Raw genomic sequence first — 23,271 nt, 5'->3', positions numbered from 1 at the left:
TTCCAGCAACGCTCAGCTTTATTGTTTCCGTTATCCACCCTGTTCCCTAGCCACTGCCAGACTGCCAGACTGTTCCCTAGCCCTTCTCCCAGACTGGTGTGGATCAAGGTTCGAGGTGGGGGAGAGGCTCAGCAGGGGCCCTGATGCATTTCTGGTGTCTCTAAAGGGTTCCATCTTTCTGTATGGCTTACTTTTCCATTCACTTTTTTTAAATATCAAGAGGTTGCTGCAGCTCTGACATGAACCAAATAAAGATTCCTACTCTTTGCAGCCATGAGAGCCATCCCTACTGGACTATGTGAATCGTAATTCTGTCTGCTGAGGTGAGGGGCTCAGTGTGCATCCCAGGAACTGCATGGCCCAGAGGGGAGAGGGGTGCCGACTCATGAAGGTGGCATGGTCACTCATGTCCCCCTGACAGAAGCACAGCCCGCACGTGCCTAAGAGGCTCTCCCAGGGCACAGCACTCATCCACGCATCTGCCGTGACTAATGTTACCACAGAACCAAATCCACAGCCTGGGGAGCTACGTGAGGCCTTCATGGTAGCATGAGAACAAGGGTGCAGGTATGTGGCAGGAAGGGAAGCCCTTCAAGGGCACTGGCAGCCCTCATGTGGCCGAGCACTCTCCAGCCGTAGTAGGCACTGCTTCTGGAGTCTGCTTCTTCACTCACCCACCCCCCAGTGTGGCCAGGCTGAAATTCTCAGTTCCTTACCAAACCTCAGATAAATACTGGGACTACATCAAGGTGGGGGTGGGTACATTCCACAGGAGCTGGACTGTGGGGACACGGGTTGGTTTCGAGGTTGTCTGAACAGGCGAGGCCACACACATCTACGTCACTTCTGGGCTGGCCTGTAGCCCATCCACCCCAGGCACGTCAAGATGCAGACACCCATGTGTAGGGTAAGCACTTCAGGCTGACTCATCCTGCCCTTTGTCCTAACCATCTATACCTCCAGCTCCAGGGATGTGAGACCCTCTTCTAGCCTCCACGAGCACCAACATACACATTCACATAAGATGAAAATCCATGTCTAAACCAGGCGGTGGTGGCACACACCTTTGATCCCAGCACTCAGGAGGCAGAGGCAGGCGAATCTCTGAGTTCAAAGCCAGCTTGGTCTACAGAGCAAGTTCCAGAGCAGCCAGGGCTACACAGAGAAACCCTGTCTCACCACCCCCCAATACACATCTGAAATGAGGGAGGAACAAAAACCCTAATAACATTGCAATGGAGCCAATGGACATATCCATGCATCCGTCATATTCTGCCATGAGACTCCCAGCACAAAACCAAGGCCAATTGGCACAAGAGAGCTAAGCACTCCACAGCAACTCTGGGTGACGGATGACACATACCCATCTCCTCGTTCTGTGAAGAAAGAAAACCTTGCAGCACACAGCCCAGTTTTATTAGGACAAGAGCACATACCCTATGGGTCCCGCAAATGTCCATCTCACCCTAACCTTCCCTCTGCGTGGACAACAGCTGCGGTCAGGGCAGTACATTCCTCCTCAGACTGCAGCCTCTGCAGGGGCCTCCTCATGCCTGGCTTAAGGACACCAGTGATGTTGAAGCCATCGCTCAGTCTAATGTTGGGCCCGTGCCATGTCTTGACCTGCATCATCAATGACTGCTTTCGCCATAGCATGGGCTACTTTCAGCACTTTCTTCTCCTTTGCATCAGGGCCCATGTGGTTCCGGGCAAGCTTCAGGCAGTACTGTTCAGTCCGGGACAGGTACTCTTCGTTCTGCTCCCCAAGAGCCACGTCTGGGTGCTGTGGATCTTTCCATCCCAGAAGGAAGAATGACACGGAGCATGCTCAGTCAGGAAGTGGAGAGGGATCAGGGCACTGCTACACTGAATGGCAAGCTACCCAGACCCACCCTAGACACAAGCAGTGTTAAACAGGCCTCCCATAGAAGCACTGCCAGAACAGTCACGGCTGACTGGGGCTCTCACCTGCTCCCTCCTCAGCCCTGTCCTCTGTACTGTCCTCTTCCTGGTCCTCATCGCCCCCCTCTGCACCCTCTTCATCTGAGCTGCTGTCCTCTTCCGAGTCTGTCTCCTCCAGCCACTCCTGAGATTCTGACAAAACAAAACCAACACAGGGTTCTGGTTACAGCCGAAGGGCCACGGGAGCTGGCACCACCTCATAAAACCCTTCCTTCCTCCAGGAACTGGACAGGAACCCCAACTCTTCTGCCCTGAAGCCTGGGATTAACAGACCAGCACATGCCTGTCAGACCTCAGAGCAACTTGGGAGTGACACTGTGGTGGGCACCAACTCCGACCATACTGCCATCCTACCTGTGGGCACCTAAGTGGAGGCTGCCTCTTCCTAGACCCTACAGCTCCAGGGGTTCCCAGAAGACAGTGACAGACCCTGCACTATGGGTAGGGCTCTCCCTAGCACTGCAGGTTTACTATCCAATCTTAGAAAAGTGAAGGACGGAAATGAGGGAAGGGGGTGTGGAAAGCACACCTTTAATCCCAGAGCTCAGGAGAGAGTACTGGTGGAGGTATTTGAGTTCAAGGCCAACCTGGTTGTTATAGCAAGTTCCAGGTCAGTCAGGAATACATAATGACACTGTCCAAAAAATAAATAAATTAAAAAGTAAAGGATTTGGGGCCAACGGCAGACAAGGATAAAATGGGGATGTCATGATTTCTGAGCAGTGATGGAGAGAGCGACCACCTCAGAGTACCAGCCACCAAAGGCAGGCTCAAGTTCTGCCTGGTCTGCACTGGCCTGGGAGAAGATGCCAGGCACCTGTAGCAGGTCTGACCCAGGAACCAGTGACTTGTGCTGTGACCCATTTTGCTCCTGCTAGCACTGAGAGCACATAGGTGTGTGCCAAGTGGGTCCCTCTCTATCCCCCAGGTTCTTCTCAGGGAAACCTGGCCCAGAGTCAAGAGCAGAGGTCCCTACAGGGCAGGGCACAGGCTATAAGAGTCTCATTCCATACAGAGGTCTCACCCAACCCAGCTTACTTGGATCCATCTCTACCAAGGTTTTCCATTCTTCCATGTTGTGAAGGTCAAGGCAGTAGAGGTCACTAAGAGTCACCTGGCGATCACCATCTTCAAACATGCCACCATAGACATAGAGCAGTCCATGCTTGACAGCCAGCATGGCATTTGAAAGCGGACATGGCTCCTGCCCAGTGCTGCTGGCCTCCAGAGCACTGTCTTCAGCCTTAGGTGGGGGTCGCACCGGCAGCCCAGAGGGAGCAAGCACTTGTTTGATGGCGATCACTGTCCCATCTTCAGCCACCACCTCCTTTATCACCTCCAGTGGCTTGGGGCACCAGTCCCCCCACTCTCCTCTTCAGTGGCACCTTCCTGTTTTTCTACTTTTCCCCTCCTCCGTTTCTTCTTCTCCAACTTGGGGCCCTGTTAACATAGCAGGGCAGTGAGAGCCCTCCCTCTACCACACCAGTCAACATGCCATCTAACATGCTACCCCGGAAGAGGTGTGGAGCAGCGCAGGCGTGAGCAGACATTCCAGGTAGCCAGGACGGCAGCGAGGAACGGCCTCCTAGCCTTCACTGTAATGAGGGACAGACATTCCTGAGTCCCGCCCTGGGAAGCACCCAGGTAAGGCCAAGCCCGTCTAAAATGCAGATAAATGTGTCTGAGGCTCTTCTTGGGAAATCCTACCCATTCACACTGTCACTTACAGAAGGGATGCAGATCACTCCCAGCCAACAACAGGGCTGGATGACAAGAGGGTCAGCACTCCACTCTGTTCCTCAAGACTGTGCAGGGCCCTCCATCACCAGCACTAAGGTACTCTCCTACTGGGTTCCCCTGCAGGAGGACATGTACTCTGTCTCCCTGGCCACCCTGAAGAGTACAGCTGAGTGGCTCTGTAGTAGCCACTGTCGTCTGGAAGAACACCATGCTCACAAGATGGCATTTACTGAGTTATACTCAAATATTCCAGCTATGACTACCTCCAGCCAACCTGGACCTGCTTCCTGTTCTAGACAGAAGACCCACTTCATCTGGAGGCTGCAGAGGGCGTCTCATATGGAACAGCCCCTGAAGGACATCTTGGGGCCTGAGGGCCAAGGAATCTGGGTTCAATGCTCTGGGCAATGTCAGAGACCCTGAGTGGATATGCCTGGTATAGCCTCTCAGAGCAGGGGCAAGGTTTTCTATCATATCGTATCTACGTCTATCATAGACCCTTCCACGAGGATGAGCCCACAGCAGGTACTAGTGCTCACATACTGTGGGCACTCGGAGCAGTTTCTTTGTGCAGATGCCGGGGCGACCTGGGACGATCACCTGCTAGGCTGTCTGCTCCAGGCAGGTCCTGGACAGCAGCTGCACTGACAAGGACAACAGAAAGGGGGATGGAAACAGGGCTGAGCTCAAGCAACAACAGACATTAACTGGCACAGAGAACCTGACATGATCAACATCTCAGCTCTGCCAAGGAGTGGTAGGTGACACCAAGAAGGAACAGGGACCACAAGCCTAGTCACCCAGGACCCACACAGAAGAGTATGTGGGCCTTAAAAGGAAGCAACAAGGCTTGAGAGTGGGTAGGAGACAGACAGGTAATATGGAAGACTCTCAGGAGCCTAGGCTACCTTTAGCTGTGCTGCGAACCAGCGACTCCTGGCAGAATCATAGATATATAAGTCACTAAAGGATGAGCTCTCCAGGCTCTCCTCCTCCTCCTCCTCATCATCATCATCATCATCACACACGCCCCCCGAAGACCAGTATCTGAAGATTTGGAGCCAGGGCCACAGAAAAGCCAGACCTTGGAGTAGGCTTGACCCCTGATGGGTTAACCTGGGCCCAAGCCCATTTGCCTGTCAAAGAAAACAGAGGAAGGGGTAAGAGGGGACACTAAGAGCCAGGAAGAACACACAGAGAGCCTTGGGCACCTGGGATGAGGCCAATTGCGAGCTTTTGAAACTATTTAGGCATGGAAACTCACTTTGTCCCCCTTGTAGGAAGAGGGAATGCCAGTCAACCACCCTCAAGGTGGTTCACAAAGCTCAGCTGAGTGACACCAGACCTCACCTTCTAAGGGAGCCTGAAAACAATGGCCGATAGGCAGAGAGACAGATGTGGAGGTGCTGTCTTGCTAGAGGAGGATCATGGACTAAAATATACCTCACTGGGGTCCTAAGCCAGCTCACCCAGCCCTGGACTACACCACCTCTCATCGGGGACAGCTGCTCTCAGCTTTCCCAACAGGTGTCAAATTCTTCTGACACATGGAAAATGTCTTCCCGATACTCCTGGAAGAAAGAACTGAGATTGTCCCTCGCCAAACATTAAAAAAGTGCTGGTAGTCAAGCACTGGAGGTGGCCGATGAGGTCCACAGTGAGGGTAGGACTCTGTGCCTGCCCACTAGTGGTCCCCAGTCAACCCATCACATCAGCAGGTGCTGTGGCAAGAGACTAGAGCTGAAAACACTAACATGGAGTTAGCGAGGCCCACCATCTCACACTGTGCATCTACAGAGGGAGTGCTGCTCATAGCACAGGACTCCCTTTTCATGGGGCTACTTGCTGGGCCCAAGGGACAGCACCACACTGTCCAGCCTCCAGGTTCCTGCCAACACTGGCCAATGACTCACATTTGAGCACACAGTATTACATATCCTAGTAATGTCTGTGTGCTCTTGAGTAAGAAAACACTCTTTAAAATGTCAAGCAAGGACGGGATCACAGCAGCTCCTCCTTCCCATCTCTCATACCTCATCTGCCCTCACATATGGCTCCACACCTTGGGGCTGAGCACGCATGTTCAGGGAGTCCGTCCAAAGGTGTCCTCCCCAATCTTACCTCTAAGCATGAGGACTATACCCGAGAATAACACAAATACAACACAGGGTTTTCAAGGGGGACACAGTAGCTGAGCTACCTGGGCTCCTGCTGCCTTCCAGGGCACACTGAAGACTCACCTGTGTCACATAAGGCACCACGGTCCAACCACCCCTGAGAAAGCTGGTCTGGTCCTTGGCTCTAGACAGGCAACAGGGAACTCAATGCAGATCCCATCTTGATCAAAGGGACACACAGTCTTTGCTTCTGCCCAGAGGCTAAATGTAACCCACCCCAAGGCCACACATCCACAACACAATCCTCAAGCACAGCAGCACCAAGAGTTGAACCTGAATACCGACCTTCCAGACAAGATGTGTCCATTGGTGAAATAGTGGCCTTAAGGTTATGGGGACAGTAGCCACTGACTGGATCTGAGGCTGCTCCACAGGAGGCAATTCATGCCTGGTACTGTAAACTTGGTCAAAGGCCCCTGGTTCAAGAGGTCACAGGCCCTAGGCAGAAACCTACTACTGTTCTGCTAAATGGACACATTGCCTATCTGTCTTCTAAATAGTTATGCTTCTACCCACAGATCAGTGCTGCCCTCTACTGTGGGCAACAGTAAACACAGGAGTCTCACAGCTAGTCACAGAGCTGAGAATAAGTGGCTGTTGAGTTCTTGGCCCTAAATAGGATTCTGAGAGCAACCCCACCTCCTAAGGCTCAGGAACATCACTGAAGAGGGGACAGAGAGAAGGTAAGAGCTAGGGGAGAGGGAGGAGTACTGTGAAAAGGCATCACATGTTTGGGACATGACACAGCGTTACACTCGTGAAACTCAGAGCAGCTGTGGTCACTTGCACTAAGATCAAGCCAACAAGGTTTATCACTGTTCTGGCAGGCTGTGCTAATTGGACTCAGTGGGTTACAAAATGCATAAAAGAAAGAGCATTAAGGTGGGAAGGGACATGCTGGGAGATGTCCAGGATGGGGAATTGTAAGAGCTGGCTTTGTTCTAGATGTACTGTAAATGGATGTAATTGTCAAAACAATAAATAAAGGATATTCTTTTATTTATATATTTATTTATTTATTATGTATACAACCTTCCTTCCATGTGCACCTGCACAACACAAGAGGGCGCCAGATCTCATTATAGATGGTTGTGAGCCACCATGTGGTTGCTGGGAATTGAACTCAGGTCCTCAGGAAGAGCAGTCAGTGCTCTTAACCACTGAGTCATCTCTCCAGCCCAATAAAAGATATTCTTAAAAAGGAAAGAAAGCAAAGAACCACAAATTGTAGACTACAGAGCTAGTGGGGCAGATAGGACTATGTGGGGGCCCAACAGGAAGAATGGCCACACTCCACGACTGCCACAGTGGGGTGTATTCACTGCCTTGCAAATAAACCATGTGACAGTCAACACCGACCTCTACCTGACTCTCCACACTCACATACATGAAAGGGCATGCACACAAACTCACGTTCAGGCATGACCCTGTACTTTTCTATGAACTACACAAAAGATAACGAAGAGTCAGGGACACAGCTGCGTGAACACACATGATCAAACATGTGTGCTGGAACAGGGAAGACAGAGTCCCTGGGCATGCAGGTGGTCACTGAAAAGATTCACGTTAACTATGTGAGAATTTTTGAAATACAAAGTATTTTTAAAATTAAAAAAAATATGAGCTAGTCTTTGTTTTTGTCTTTTTAACCCTGAATTTATGGCAATGTCAGGAATGGCAAATTACCAGTAAGGAGCAGGGCAAGTGGGTGACCAGCGCTTGCAGATACGGCACTCCAAAAGCCAAGAGACTCCTGAGCACTGGCTTGGGAACACAGCTACAGCACTGGCTGCAGACACACAGAGAGGACACTATGCAGTCCTTTTATCGGCTAGAGTGTAATCCCCGATTGTTCCCCTGGCAGTGCTCCTGGGAGGTTGGCATGACATGAACTAACCTTGCATCCCCAACAAACACATGAACGCTGGGCTTGGCAGCCAGCATCTATAATCCTAATCCCAGGAGACATCAGAGGCACAGCCAACTGACCAACTCCATGTTCAGTGTGAGGCCTGTCTTAAAACAACCAGGCAGAGAACAACTGAGAAAGATGCCTGATGGTAACCTCCAGCCTAAACACACACCCACAACCACATGCCTACATAAATTCACATCCACATGAACACACACACCCACACCCCCCCACACACACACCCATCTCTGTATGCTTAAAGAGGAGCAGAGCCATTGCCATTGCAGCTACAGCTCAGAACAAGGCTGCTCACATCTCAATGGAAGCCTCTCTTGATTCTAAGCACAGGGGCCCTTACCTGCTTTGAGTAGCCCCCATAGATGGCAATGCTGCCCTGGGGGGTGACAGCCATCAGGCAGCCTGATCTGGGTGTGGGCCCAGGGCCTGAAGGGGACAGCTTGCTCCACTGGAAGGTATCCAGGCTGAAGGTGTACACGTCACTGTAGTAGATATAGTCCCTGGTGAGAAAAAAAGGACACAGGTCCCCAGAGAGATGACAGGGGAAGGCAGGGTCATTAGTGCACCAATTATGTTGAAGGCAAACTTGTGTTTCACCTAGCCATCTGCTTCAAGTCTAAATCCAAATGAAAGGCTGAAGATCCTGAATTTACAGAAGAATCAGAAACAACTCCAGTCACAATCACAGTATAGTTTTATTATGAAAATTGTCCATTTCCTACCCCAGTGACAACCACAACCTTCATCAGGCAAATTTGGCTACTTAGTGTGACAATGATCACAAGGCAGAAAACTGATCATTTGATAAGAACTGAGGCAGGAATGGGCAGGGACAGAGCAATGCACACAGGCCAAAGGCAGGAAAAGACCCTTCGAAACCTACCATCAGGTAGGAATGGGAGGCTCCACCTAATGCTCACTCTGTTCAGAGCCAGGGACTCAGACACCAGAGCACTCAGTACATAGGGGTCTTGGAAACAAAACAGGGAGGCTTGCTATTCTGGGGTGCCTGTCACTGAACAGACACTGGCCTCAGCTGTGAAGAGGAGCTCAACTGTCCACTGAGGAAAGGTAAGGGAAGTCAGGACAACCATTGCTCCACACCGTGTATCTGAATAATCCAACCTGGGGTTCTATAGCCACTGTGAGCCCTGAAGGCTGTAGTGGGAGAGCTGGCACAGGCAGGCTCTGTTCCCTCATATGCAAAAGGTGGAGGGCTGAAACTGCAGGGGCAAAGCAGGCACAAGGCCGTCTGCCTCTTCTGCCCTAGAGGAATGCTAAGAAGCCATGGGAACTGCTAGTTGCTCCTCAAACCCACAAAGTCCTCTCCAAGGGCACATGAAGGATGGGAGGCTCCAGGTTTCTAGGAGAATTACTATAATCCAGTTTTCTCCAATTTCAAACTCCACTTTCAGTTAAAAAAAAATGTCTACTCTGAATTGAAGATAAATAAGAACTGTCTCAAGGAAAATTCAGAATGGTGGTATTTAAAAGTCAAGCTAATTTAATACAGATGGTGACTGCATCCACTGTAGGACTGTCAATTTGTCTGTATGCCTAAGTGTTTCCTAAATAGGTTTGTACTTAAAAAAAGGTTTATTTCCATTTATGTGCATTTGTGTACATGTCTGCATGGGCACGTGGGGGCTGGTGAGAGCATTCAACATCCTGGAGGTGAAGCTACAGGCAGCTGTGAGCTACTAGACATGAGTGCTGGGAGCTGAACTCTGGAGGAGCAGCAAGTGCTCTTACCTGGTGAGCCAGCTCTCCAGTCCCCTAAAGAATTTTTAAAAACCACTGTGAAATGGTGATCAACACTCTACAGATCTGTAAGAGAGAAGGGTTACGCTGGTTCACACACAACCATACACACAGTAGGTGCTGACTTAATGTACGGACAAGCCCATGTCTCCTCAATACTTCATGTGGCTGTCACACACTGTCGCTGCCAAGCCATGTGCCCAGGAAGTTAGTGAGCAGTGTTCCTACGGTGATCAGATTGTTTGGTCCATGCAACCTCTACCCTGTGCTCCAGAAGAGGCCCAATCTGCTGAGTACCAACCTCATGCTTTCATGGAAGCCACCAAAAAGAATTAACTGTCACTTCCAGGCCACCATCCGATGTCCACTAAGACCTGAAGGACCACCTGTTGATCTAAAATGAAGAGGAGGGGGAAAAAACACTATTAAGTTAGATATTTCTGTGGGGTTTTTTGCTGTTGCTGTTTTCATTTTTTGAGACAGGGTTTCTCTGCAATAGCCCTAGCTGTTCAGGAACTTGTTCTGTAGACCGGGCTGGCCTTGAACTCAGAGTTCCATCTGCCTCTGCATCCCAAGTGCTGGGATTAAAGGCATGCACCACCACCACCTGGCTGATTTATTTTTTTTAAATATTTATTAGCATTTGTGCGTGTGGGTGTTTAGTTCACATGTATGTTTGTACACTATGTGGGGTCTTGGTGCATCAGGAAGCCAGAAGAGGACATCAGATCCCCTGGGACTGGAGTTACAGAGAGTGTGAGCTGCCGTGTGGTGCTGGGAACTGAACCCTGGTGCTCGGGAAGAGCAACCAGCACTCTTGACTGCTGAGCTATGTTCAGCTCTTGATTTTCATATTCAATACACTTAGTAAGTTCCCTTCATTATCTCTTCAATTACCAGACTTGATCTAACAGTCCTGTCTGATGCTATAGGACTTCTGGAGGGGTAAAAGGGTAGATCAGTGGTAGAATACTTCCTTAGGAAAGTGTGAAATCCCTGAGTTCAACTCCTAGACAGTAAAGACTTCCAGAAATATCAGAATCTCTGACTTGGAATAAATGTTTTTCAGGCAAATAATAATAGGTTGGATTCTGTTAAAGAAAGAATTCAAAATATGATAATATATAGAGAGAGAGAAAGTCAGGTATGCTGAGCAGTGGTGGTACACACCTTTAATTCCAGCACTTGGGAGGCAAAGTGCATGCCTCTTTTTGAGTTCTGGGCCATCCTGGTCTACAGAGTAAATTTTAGGGCAGTTAAGGTTACACAGTGGTAGCATAGGCCTTTTCTCCCAGCACTTTGTGAAGCAGAGCCAGGTGGATCTCAGTAAGTTTGATGCCAGCCTAGGTCTACAAAGTGAGTTCCAGGACAGTCAGGATTGTTACACAGAGAAACCCCATCTCGAAAACAAACAAAAACAAAACAACATACACACAAACACACACACACACACACACACACACACACACACAGAAAGTCAGACGTGGTTGCCTACATCTTTAATCCTAGTACTGCGGAGACTGAATTAGGCAGATTTCAGTGAGTTCAAGACCAACCTGGGATACATAGAGAGATAGTAAATTAATAATAATAATAATAACAATAATAATAACAACAACAACAACAACAATAGCAATAATTGTTAAAGGAAGGCGTCAGAGCACTGGTTAAGATGCTGGCTGCATTCCAGAAAATCCTGGTTAAATTTCCATCACCTACACAGTGGTTCACAACCAACCTTCTCTAATTCCAGATACAGACATCCTCTTCAGACATTTATATGCATACAATCAAAACATTCACATACATAAATGCTACAAAACAAACAAACAAAAGAACCAGCATACAATAGGTTAAGTATGGTGGTGCACATCTTTAATCCCAGGCATTTGGGAGACAGAGGCAGGTGTGTCTCTGTGCATTCAAGATTAACCAGGCCTGCATAGTGGATTCTAGTACAAACAGGACAACATAATGATCTTGTCTCAAACCCCTTCACCAAAAACAAAGAAAAGAAAAATAAAGAAAAGAGTCTGAGCCTATAGAATGGTTGTGACACTAGCACAAGGACCCAAAATCAGATTTTCAGCCTCTTATTAGTTAGTTCTCACATCTTGCTTTAACCCATATTTAGTAATGTGTGTAGCACCACAAGGTGGTGTTTTACCAGGAAAGATTCAGCATGTCTGACCTGGTGGCTGGCTTCATGGCGACTGACCCAGAGAGGAGAGGCATACTAACTTCCCTTCTTCCCAGAATTCTGTTCTGTCTACTCCACCCATCTAAGGGCTGGCCTATCAAATGGGCCAAGGCAATTTCTTTATTAACCAATGAGAGTCCTCCATCATTTCCCCTTTTTGTTTAAACAGAAAAAGGGGAAAGGATGTGGGAGAATCTTCTGTTTGTGTTGATTTCATTGGTTAATAAAGAAACTGCCTTGGCCCATTTGATAGGCCAGCCCTTAGGTGGGTGGAGTAGACAGAACAGGAAGAAGGAAGTGAGGCAGATGGCTCAGATAGTCGCCATGCCTCTCCTCTCTGGGCAGATGCGATGGAGTCAGCCTCCAGGTCAGACATGCTGAATCTTTCCTGGTAAGACACCACTCATGGTGTTACACAGATTATTAGATATGGATTAGTCAAGATGTAAGAGGCTGAAAGTAATGGGCCAGGCAGTGTTTAAATGAATACAGTTTGTGTGTTGTTATTTGGGGGCATAAGCTAGCCAGGCAGCCGGGAGCCAGGCGGGTATGCAGCCTGCTCGCCTCCTCACTACATTAACCAAAATCAAAACAAAACAAAAAATACTCAAAAACCCCACCAAGTTTAGGATAATGGTTTGCACTTGTGATCCCAATGCTGGGATGGAGACAGGTGGGTCTGGGCTGGCTGGTCAGGCTTCTCGCCCACTGGTGAGTTCCGTTATCAGTGAGAAACTGTCTCAAAGTATGGTGGAGAGCATAAAGAACACACCAAAAAAGAAAGTCAGGCTGTGGCGGTGCGTGCCTTTAATCCCAGCACTCGGGGGACTGAAGTTCAAGGCCATCCTGGTCTACAGAGTTAATTCCAGGATAGGCTGTAATTATGAAGTAATTACACTGTTCTGTAATTAAAAATAAAGGGGGTATAATGAGGCTCCACATTCCCTCTAGAAAAATAAAGCCACCCTCCCAATAGCCCATTTATATTCAAATTTCCAATAGACTTTCAATTGCCATCAATCCTAAATATGGAGTTGCCCCACTCATCCAGAAACCTATGTATAGCACAAAGACATGCATGCAATGGTGTGGGTACCAGGCTCTTAGCTCTTCTGGGCTGCGCACAGAATGAATGGCATTCCCATAGGACATGCTGCCAGCCAGCATCACCAACTCCACCACCCAGCCGTTGTGAGGTATTCATAGAGAATATCCGTGCATCAGAAACCGGGGCAGGCTTAGAGAATGAACAGCCAAGCATCCAACACAAGTGCTCTGAGTTATGTTCATGTTTAAACTGACAACACTATACAGTACCCATTATCCAAGGCCATGGCAAGCTTAGCAGACTGGATTCTACTGGAATTCTGAGTTCAAGGTCACAGGGCCCATCACAGAACAGAAACACTCCCTGCTCCCATGATGGTCCCAGCATGACTTATGGCGCTATGTGCAGCATGTCCTCTCTTTCGCAGAGCCTTCAGCCACACTTTGCCATACTTACCTGTCAGTCCCAAGAAAACCACAGTCAGGTCAGAAGCCAATGGCTAACAAGCCAGATCACCCTCTTAGCTTTCCATAAGTCAGCCACACTTCACACACGGCCCTCGCTCCTTCCAAATACTCACTGGCACAGCATGGGTGAACAGCTGACTTTGGATCAGGGTCTCAGACACCTCATTCAGAAAGCCTTACATAGCTGCAGAGCCAAGAGGTAGGGCTTCAGCCACCCAGTCCACCTGGCCATAGTGGAAAGGGCCAAGGGCTTCCTTTCCTGGGCACAGGGTCTTCAGACCCAAGCTGTAACAAAGGACAACTCTTTGGAGGTACAACTGGTGTAATGCTCCTGAAGTAACAGGTATAAGAGCACTGCTTGGCCAAGTGAGGCTTAGAACATCCAGCTGTTGTCCACTATCTAGGGTGAAAAGCAACAAAGATCTCAGGAAAAGTCATGCAACACCAGGACTCTGAGGCCATCATCACTGTAATGCACGGTTTCTGTCAGCTCCTCCTCCACACAGGCCTAAGCACACTTCCTCTCTAGAAAACCAGTGGGCCTGGGTGCATACTGAATACGGGCTTCCTTCTCCATCAGGAGAGACAAAAAGCACACACAAACCACATGCATTTTTACCCTTCTAATCAATTTTATTATCTACAGAAGGCAATCATGCATATGAAGATGTAGAAATAGCCCAAGTGTCCCTCAACGGTCAAATGGATCAGTAGTCTGTGGGATAAAACACTGGCACATACTCCAACATGATGAACTTGAAAACCGTACACTGAAGGCCACAATATTCCCTAATTCTGTTTACAGCCAGAAGAGGCAGGTACAAAGACCAAGTGGGGGCTAGGTGGATGAGGAGTAAAAGTTTCTTTTTAGGGGCTAGAAGTCCTTTAGCCTGTGACAGCAGTATTGCTTGCACAACTGAAGATGTTAAGAAAAAATCATGCACTTTATGTGTGTGGTGTTACACATGTGCATTCTTGAGCCTTTGTGTGTACACATGGATCAATGATGGCATCTTCCCCAATCTCTCTGCATTTATTACTTAGTCTCCCACTCAGACAGGATTCCCTGTTCCAGCTGGTCTTGCTGGATGACAAGCTCCTGGGACTCATCCCCTCCACATTCTCCCTCCAGCATACAGGCTAAGTGTGCACCTGACTTGTGCATCAGTGATGGGGATATGCACCCACCATGTTTGGGCACTGTGATGGCTACTCTTGCTTGCCAACTTGACTCCATCTAGAATTAATGAAAACCCAAGTTGCTGAGTTCACCCATGAGGGATTTTTCTGGTTCTGCCTGCCAAGTGCTGGAATTAATGATGTCACCACCACTCAGCATAATTTTCTTATCTTTGATTTATATGCACATACCACAATACACACGTGGGAGTCAGAGGACAGCCTGAGAAAGTCAGTTCTCTTTCCTCTGTGTAGGTCCCAGGGACTGAACTCAAGTACTCAGACTTGACAACAGGTATCTTTTTCTACTGAGTATCATGACCCTGCCCCCTTTCTGGGGCAGCTCTTGTTGTTTTCTTGTTTGTATGTTTGTTTGTTGAGACAGGGTTGATGGAGGAGAGTCATCTGTCTATGTGTTACTTTCATTGGTTAATAGAGAAAACTGCCTTGGCCCTTTGATAGGACAGAAAATTAGGTAGGCGAAGTAAACAGAACAGAATGCTGGGAGGAAGGCAGTGAGTCAGTCACCATGCCTCTCCTCTCTGAGACAGAGGTAGGTTAAGATCTTTCCTGGTAAGCCACCACCTCATGGTGCTACACAGATTATTAGAAATGGGTTAGTCAAGATGTGAGAGTTAGCCAATAAGAGGCTAGAGATAACGGGTCAAGCAGTGTTTAAAAAAATACGGTTTCTGTGTAATTACTTTTGGTAAAGCTAGCCGGGTGTTGGGAAGCAGCCCTCTGCTCCCTTCACTACAGATATCACATTGGAGCACCACTCTGTAGAGCTCTGTAGAAGGAGCTGCTGTGGGCTGCATTCCCGCATGGCTAGCTTTACACCCGAAATAACAACACACAAATTGTATTCATTTAAACACTGCCTGGCTCATTAGTTTCAGCCTCTTATTGGCTAACTCTCACATCTTGATTAACCCATTTCTAATAATGTGTGTAGCACCATGAGGTGGTGGCTTACCAGGAAGGATCTTAGCCTACATCTGTCTTGGGTCAGAGAATCATGGTGACTGACTCACTGCCTTCCTCCCAGCATTCTGTTCTGTTTACTTCGCCTACCTAATTTTCTGTCCTATCAAAGAGCCAAGGCAGTTTTCTTTATTAACCAATGAAAGTAACACATAGACAGATGACCCTCCTCCATCACAGGGTTTCTCTATGTACTTTTGGAGCCTGTCCTGAAACTAGCTCTTGTAGACCAGGCTGGCCTTGAACTCACAGACAGAGATTCGGCCTGTCTCTGCCCCTTGAGTGTTGGTATTCACAGCCTGCGCCACCACCCGGCTCTTTGGCAGCTTTTTATGGACCCTTTTTGTTTGCTCGTTTTTCAAGAAAGGCTTTCTCTGTGTAGTCCTAGCTTTCCTGGAACTCACTCAGTAGACCAGACTGTCCTTGAATTCAGAGAACCACCTGCCTTGGACTCCCAAGTGCAGAGATTAAAGATGTGCACCAGCACTGCCAGTTTACGGACACTTTTATATAAGATTGTAGAGATTCCTAACAGAAATAAACAAGTAAATAATAAGCTGAGCATAGTAGCATGTGCCTAAATCTCAGCCCTTTTGGGAGATGGAAACAGGACAATCTCAAGATCAGCTACAGAGGAAAATTCCAAGCCAGCCTGGGCTACTTATTAAGAGCAATTTGACTCCAATAAAAAGACTGGCGAGATAGCTCAGTGGGAAAGTGAACTTGCTGTGCAAGCACAAGGACTCCCCAGTATTTAACCCCCCAGCACCCATGAAAAAGGCAGAGTGGCCACATAGGTTTGTACCCCCAAGCTGTGGGGATGGGGCAGGAGGATGGCTGGGACTGGGACATGCTGGCAGATGGCTCAGCTCCAGGTTCAATGAGACCTGTCTTAAAAGAAGTAAGATGGAGGAGTAATAGAGCAGGGCACTCAGCACGCTCCTCTGACCTGCTCATGCACACGACAGACAGAGACAGACAGACAGACAGACAGACAGACAGACAGACAGACAGACAGACACTGAGATCCAACACATTAAGCACACCATCCATCCACCCATATCAGAGGCTAATCTCAGATCCACCTCAGATCAAAATGGAGGATTCCATCCGAACTGACTGGTGTCGGGGTGGGAAGCACAGAACTTTGTCCTTCCTGAACTTCTGGGTGCTTCCTTACACACTTCAGACCCAACACCAAGGCAGATCTCCCCTTGCCAACCGCCATCCTAGACTGGGTGCCACCCACTCCTGCTGGACAAACCCTCCACAGTTCTGGAGGGCTCATTCCAAGCACCACTAAGAGCAGAATCAAAAAAAACAAGGGCCCTGCACTGTGGCTGGCTTCCAGATCTTTCCATCAAATCAGACAACTGCTCACTCAGCAAGACTGCCACAAGATGCCACTGCTGTGGTATCTGTCACAGTCATGAGGTCAGGGGGACAGCCAGGAAAATGGGAAAGTAACCCATGACTTTAATCCTGGTACTTGTGAGGTAGAGGCAGAGGCAGTAAATTCAAGGCCACCTGGTCTACAAAGAGAGTCCCAGTCTAGCCAGTGATGCAGGGAGATCCTTCTGAAAAGAAGGGAAGAAAATCCCTGAAACACCCCAAACCAAAAGGGTATCAGCAATCAGGCCTCTCAGGATCTGGGACTTGGCAACTGAGTGGAGGCATGGGCTCTTCCATTAAGGTCCTCAAAACAGTGTTCTGCATTTCATCAGGAGCCTTAAACAAGAGTAAGACTCACATCAACACAAGGAGTGTGAACATCACAGACCCCTGACACAGTGGCACTGACTAGACATGGAGAGCAACTACTAGGCAAGTGCACAGCAGGGCATAGCTGTGCAGTGCTCACTCCTAACTTCCATGCCCAAACTAGCTCAGCTCCAGGGACGGATCTGACTGGGGAGGCAAGGGAATGAAGAAAAGACAGACACAGACACACACAAAAAGGCTGGGACTGGCTGGACTAGGATCTCTGATGGAGAAACCACACCACCCGGAAGTTCAGAGTGCTTATTCTATAGAGCTGAACAGGGAGACAGGGCTAATTGCATTTTACTGAACAAGCAGGTGCAGTTACTACATACAGATGAGCAAGGAGCTGGATTAGGAGACTGGTTTAACTAATCTCAGCAGTAATGGTCTTGTAAATATCTGGGGGAAAAGAAGCCATGGTGGACATTTTCTACACACAGTGACACCCACACATGGGTCAGAGGAAGGAATTACTATCTTCCTCTGAGCAGAGCCTCAGTGGTGTGGGGGTGGGGCTTTACCATTCTTCCATGGGTCAAAGACTATGGGGTCTATGGCTTGGCTGTGCCCATATCAACAATGCACTTAGGACTTCGGGCTTCCTAAAGGAGCCAAGAATGACTCGTGAAACAGTCATTACGCCTGGTTACGAGGAAAATATCTGAAAGCACATCCTGCTGGATCTGTATCAGCACTGTCCCCTGATAATGCCAGAGGCCACGCTGAGTCTGAAACCATCAGCAGAAGCTCCTCTAACAGTGACTTGGACAAAAATAAAATGGCAATAAAGCACCACCATTCTATCTACCATGAATCTGCAGCTGAAACTGAGAGGTGAAGATGGCAAAAGATGTTAGCAGTGGTGGCACATGCCTTTAATCCCAGCGCTTGGGAGGGAGAGGCAGGTTGGATCTCTGTGGAAGACGAGGAGGAGGAGGAGGAGGAGGAGGAGGAGGAGGAGGAGGAGAAGGAGGAGGAGGAGGAGGAGGAGGAGGAGGAAGAAGAAGAAGAAGAAGAAGAAGAAGAAGAAGAAGAAGAAGAAGAAGAAGAAGAAGAAGAAGAAGAAGAAGAAGAAGAGGCAACTAAGTAACTAAGTCACAGGTCGTGGTGTGTGACTGCATCAGGAGTTAAAGGTACCTGAACTCTCCAGTGACAGCCACACCTCTTTCCAGTCAGCTGCCTGCAGCCTGCAAAGTCCACACAGAAGAGCTGTCCCTAGTTCCACACCCAACCCCCTCCCAGGAGAGGAGAGCAAACTGTTCTGAGAAAGAACTGGGGTGTTGGACAAGGAGGACAGCTACACCACAGAGCTCAGGGGACACCTGACACTTGGGAACAGCTTTCCTGAGGCAGAGCAGCTCTCACCTGCTCTCTGTATCTGCCAAAAAGCTAACTGTAAGCTTATACCATACAATTTATCCAAAATGATTCCATTCCCTCAACCATCCTGGAGGACCCACTCCTGAACACTGCACCTTGCTCTGGTTAGCAGCAGCCCAGCCCTGCAGCACACATGGGATGCTCTAACCAGCAGGTGCTGTTTGACGCTGTCCTAACGTGCAACATTACACTCAATCATCGCACTCAGAGCAGGGGCTCACTCCCTTCTCACGGGGAAGAGACCATGCAATGAAACTCAGTAAGGTGTCCAGGGAAGATGGCGGAGCCCAGGCTGGCGACTCCAGCCTTCTGTTCCAGCACACAGGATGTTTAAGGCAGGAGGATGCTAAGGTGCAGAGTGAGACCCTGTCTCAAAGACCCAAACAGATGTAGCAGGAGGGAAGCAGGAAGTGGCCTGTCATCTGTAGATGACTGTGACAGACAGTTCAGGCATTACCTGATTAGCACAGCGATTTGGAGGTGGGCCAGGGATGTCAACTTTCGTCCAGGAGTCCTTTCTGATTCTGTAGACATAGAGTTCGTTATACATGAAGGTCTACAGGAAGGAAGTGACCATCAGTGCCACAAACGACATAGCAGACAGCAATGCCACAGCATTGAGTGTGCTCCAGGGAGCTTACACACCAATCACACCAGTGCAGACAGCAATGGCAGTGGTGAATACGCTCCAGGGATCATGTACACCAATCACACCAATGCAGACAGGCCTCATGTACGCCCCAAGTCTGCCTGGGAGGACATGACAGACGCTCCCGACCTGCCACATGCTTAAGTCTCCATGAACTTATGAGCAGGTAAAACAGTAATGGAAGACGCTGTGCATGCCTAGCCCTCCAAACCTCCCTTTCTCAGGCCAGCCCACCACAGCATGGTTTCAGAACACAGCCACTGGCTGGCAGCCATCTAACACACCACATTTTACAAAGCACTGCCACATCCCAGAACGAGGTTCTGAAATGACAGACATAACGGCGGTATCAGCATCCTCTTACCGATCTAAGCTCAAAGCTCACAACAAAACCCTCGAGTTGGGGCCAGCATCACCATGTTAACCGATGGCTCAGGCCCCAAGAGTCTGCAAGACTCATCACTCTCTAACTTTAAGCCAGCTTATAAGTGGATGCAGAGAGTGAGCTGGACGAGGAAGGAAGACTTGGAACTTGTCACAGGCTACTGGAGGAGCCCATGCTTTCAACTGCTTTCTTTCCACATTCCAAAACTCCGGGTTTTCTGGCCCCACAATTCACTAACACTTTCTCTGCTCAGAACAACTCTGTGCACCCGTATGACCCAGTGGAGCTGGCTCTGCTGACTAGAAGGACCCCTGCAGCACTAAAGCCTCCGCTGCCAGTCCCGGAGGGATCCTGATAATTGTCAAACACAGCCCACATCAGGCTTGGGGTATGGAAGTGAAGAGACATGACAGGGCACATTTATAGCACCAATTTACATTCACTTGAAATGAGCCCTGAAAATGTTGGGAGAAAAAGAATAACACATGTAATTTACTTTTTGGCCATTGAAATATTTACCTCCAAAAAGAATTAATTCACCTTTCTCAGGGTGAGCAGACAGGGGGGCATTTAACCTGCAAGAAAAAAAGCCACAGAGGAGCAACATCAGAGAACATAGCACCAGGCTAAGCACAGAATCCCCTTCATATTCCCAAGGGGGCAGAAACCACGAACTTTGGCAGCCCTTTGGCGGCATACCCTAGAGAGGTAAAGCCTATGTGTGAATCAGAGAGACACAAAGCTTTCTCACTTACCGTGACCTGGGTCTTTTTGGCATCCAGGGTCTGGAAATGGGCTATGAGGGTCTCCAGGTCTTCCTAAAGATACAAAAGTAGCTATATGTGAGACTCTGTCTAACCTGCCCCAGAGTCAAAGGCATGCTCAGCTTTTGTCCCATTCGCCATACTAGACTGGGATTCAATCACACCTGAGTCCTAAACACACAGCATGTAACACATCCAGGAAGTACTTGCTTTGAAACCAATGGCGGCTTTCCTGTAGGTTTAGACGCATGAACTAACTGCCCTTTCTACCGACCATGGGCTTTCTGTGAAGGGGATTCCAGCCTGGCCACACTGCCTTCAATGGCCTTTGACAACCTGTTTGTGCCAACAGCCTGCCTTGCTGCCTACATAGCCATGCCTGGGATTTCTCTTGCTTACTGGTTGTCAACTCCCACACCCAACCCCATGATAACATATGCGCTCCAAGAGAACAGTCCTTTAAAACAGTGCCTGAATGATAGGGCTCAGTAGTACCTTGAGCCCACCACTCACTGGCCCCAATTTCCCAGATGTGGCACTAGTCCTAGAAATTAAAGTTTCAATTCGCAAGTATTCTGGACAGCACTAAAACCAAGCCTGCCTTCCCACCCCGACCCAGTGCCCACTCCCCTTCATTTACTAGGCTGTCCTAGCTTGCTTTCTATTGCTGGGGAAGGAAAGAGTCTCTGCATCTTATATTCCAACATGAAAGGAAGTCAGATCAGGAACTAAAGGCAGGAACCTGGGCACAGGAAATGAAGCAGAGACCAAGGAGGAAAGCTACTTACTGGCTTGTTTTTTCTACTTGCTCAGCTTGCTTTCTTAACAACCCAGGACCACCTGTCTAGGTATAGAATGCCCACAGTGTAGACCCTCCTACATCAACTACTAAGCAAGACAAGCCCCCACAAACTTGCCTACAAGCCAACTTTATGTATGGAGGTGTTTTGCGTGAATGTTTGTAAATGCAACCTATGCCGGGCAGTGGTGGCGTATGCCTCTAACCCCAGCACTCGGGAGGAAGAGGTAGGTGGATGATCTCTGTGACTTTGAGGCCAGTCTGGTCTACAAGGGCTAGTTCCAGGATAGGCACCAAACTACACAGAGAAACCCTGTCTTGAAAAACAACAACAACAACAACAACAACAAAAAGATATAAAATGATGCCTACAAAGGCCAGCCAGTTGTGACACAGTGGGTACACAGAATAAACCCTGGATCCTCTGAAAGAACAGCACATGATCTTAACAGCTGAGCCACCTTGCCAGCCCCGTACAGGTCAACGTTACAGATGTATTTTCTCAATTGAGGTTTCCTCTTCCCTTCTTCTAACACCTTCTTCTCCATCTTGGTGGCCGTCTTCTCTGCGCCGCGGCCCTTCTTCTCTTTCTTGCCCTTCTTGCCCATAGCGCCGGTTCTGAAGCGGCACCTGGAGACAACTGAAGGAGAGCAAGCGGCGTTCTGCCACGGTTGAGAACAAGCAGCGGGCTAAATAAAGGTGACGTCCTGTCCGTTTCTCTGGTGTTCCGGCGAGCTGCCAACTCTACAAGTACTTTGGGTCCACCTTGCCGGTGCATCTTGGAATTCTCTAGTACGTGGGTGCTCCTGGATTCACTAGCTAAGTCGGGGACTCTAGACTGGAGCAAGTGGGCTTCTGGACGTCTCATATCCCCAGAGAAATTTCCGTGCATTTATGGGACTTCTGACCTAAGTTAAGGCAGCCCCATTCCCTACCTCATGTAAAATGTGCCAGTCGTTGTCAGGCTCTCGAGGCACTGCCCTGAACGAGAGAGCTGCCCTTGCCCTTCTGCCGGCGTGGCTCCACTGGACCAGCACGTCTGTCCATGGGGAGACCTGGGCTGGTGGGGTCAATCTATCCTCCCAATGGTGCCCAGTTTACAGTATGACAAATAGGTGGTAGGAAAATATGCTCCAGAATTTGACTTGAATGGCAGAGTGGAAGACAGATCCTGCTGTTTGAAAAGGCAGAGTGGAAATGCTCGTTGCCTAGAGGGTGTCATCTTTGGGCTGTACTCAAGGAATGGCGCAAAGTAAGGACAAGGAAAAGCAAAATATCGGCAAAGGGAATACAAATGAAATTCCTTCTCCATGGGAACGCCGCCAAAGCACCGCCTTTAAACAAACTGGCTTGGATCTGGCAGCCACTAATCTCTGAAGCTCTGAGGAAGCATGAGCTCCCAACTCACAAGATTTTTCTGTAAACATAGTTAAGAAGAAAAAATGCTTTTGAAGAAAAAAAAACAATGGCACTGTGTGATTTTTCTCGAGAGATTCCCAGAAACAGCTTTTTACCCCAAATAGGACGTCAAAAGATAAAAGAAATGCGTTCATTTTGGTAGCAGATACACAAGAATTGGAGCAATGCAGGGATTATCATGGCGACATGCAAATTCGTGAAGCGTTCCATATTTTTTCCTTTTATTTGTATATATATTTTTTCATGGTTTATGGAGGTCACTCATGAACCCAGAAGTTTATTAACATTCAGCAAATGCAATATACCTTGTAACATACAGGCAATATTCGAGATATCCAGATGCCAGTGAGTACTAGGGAAGAAGAGGTCACGATGCAGATGATTCTGTGATGTGCCAGGAATGGGAAAGGGGAGCTCAGGCATAGCAAAGAGCTCCCCTCCCCTTTCTACACTGGAAGAGAGAACTCTTATCCATGGAGTAAGGATGTACTGCAATTCCTAGAATCTTTCTGCTTCCCCCAGCCTTTTTATTTAACAGACCTAAATATACATTCCTGGTTTACCCCAACCCTTCCTCACCCCCATATATAGGAGGGAAAATAATCACCAATAGTAACAGGAATAATTAAAGCCCCCTCTTAATAAACCCAACCTCACAAATAT

At 48.6% G+C, this 23,271-nt stretch overlaps 1 protein-coding gene across 1 annotated transcript; it reads right to left on the bottom strand.

Moving 5' to 3' along the window:
* Positions 1-1,568: 1,568 nt before the first annotated feature.
* On the bottom strand, positions 1,569-21,797 carry LOC119801713 (kelch domain-containing protein 4-like). Its single transcript, XM_042054198.1, is given in 16 exon segments — positions 1,569-1,791; positions 1,969-2,094; positions 3,001-3,309; positions 3,312-3,402; positions 4,611-4,736; positions 4,738-4,875; positions 8,105-8,309; positions 9,872-9,964; positions 13,466-13,570; positions 14,326-14,522; positions 16,569-16,747; positions 18,350-18,509; positions 19,050-19,148; positions 20,123-20,222; positions 20,374-20,446; positions 21,701-21,797. Coding segments are annotated over 16 exon segments (2,295 nt in total). The 3' UTR covers positions 1,569-1,594.
* Positions 21,798-23,271: the final 1,474 nt, after the last annotated feature.

The sequence above is a fragment of the Arvicola amphibius genome, chromosome 15 (assembly GCF_903992535.2).
Source record: "Arvicola amphibius chromosome 15, mArvAmp1.2, whole genome shotgun sequence".
Lineage (NCBI taxonomy): Eukaryota > Metazoa > Chordata > Mammalia > Rodentia > Cricetidae > Arvicola > Arvicola amphibius.
The sequence above is the reverse complement of the archived record's forward strand: the minus strand, read 5'-3'. Positions and strand labels throughout refer to the sequence as shown.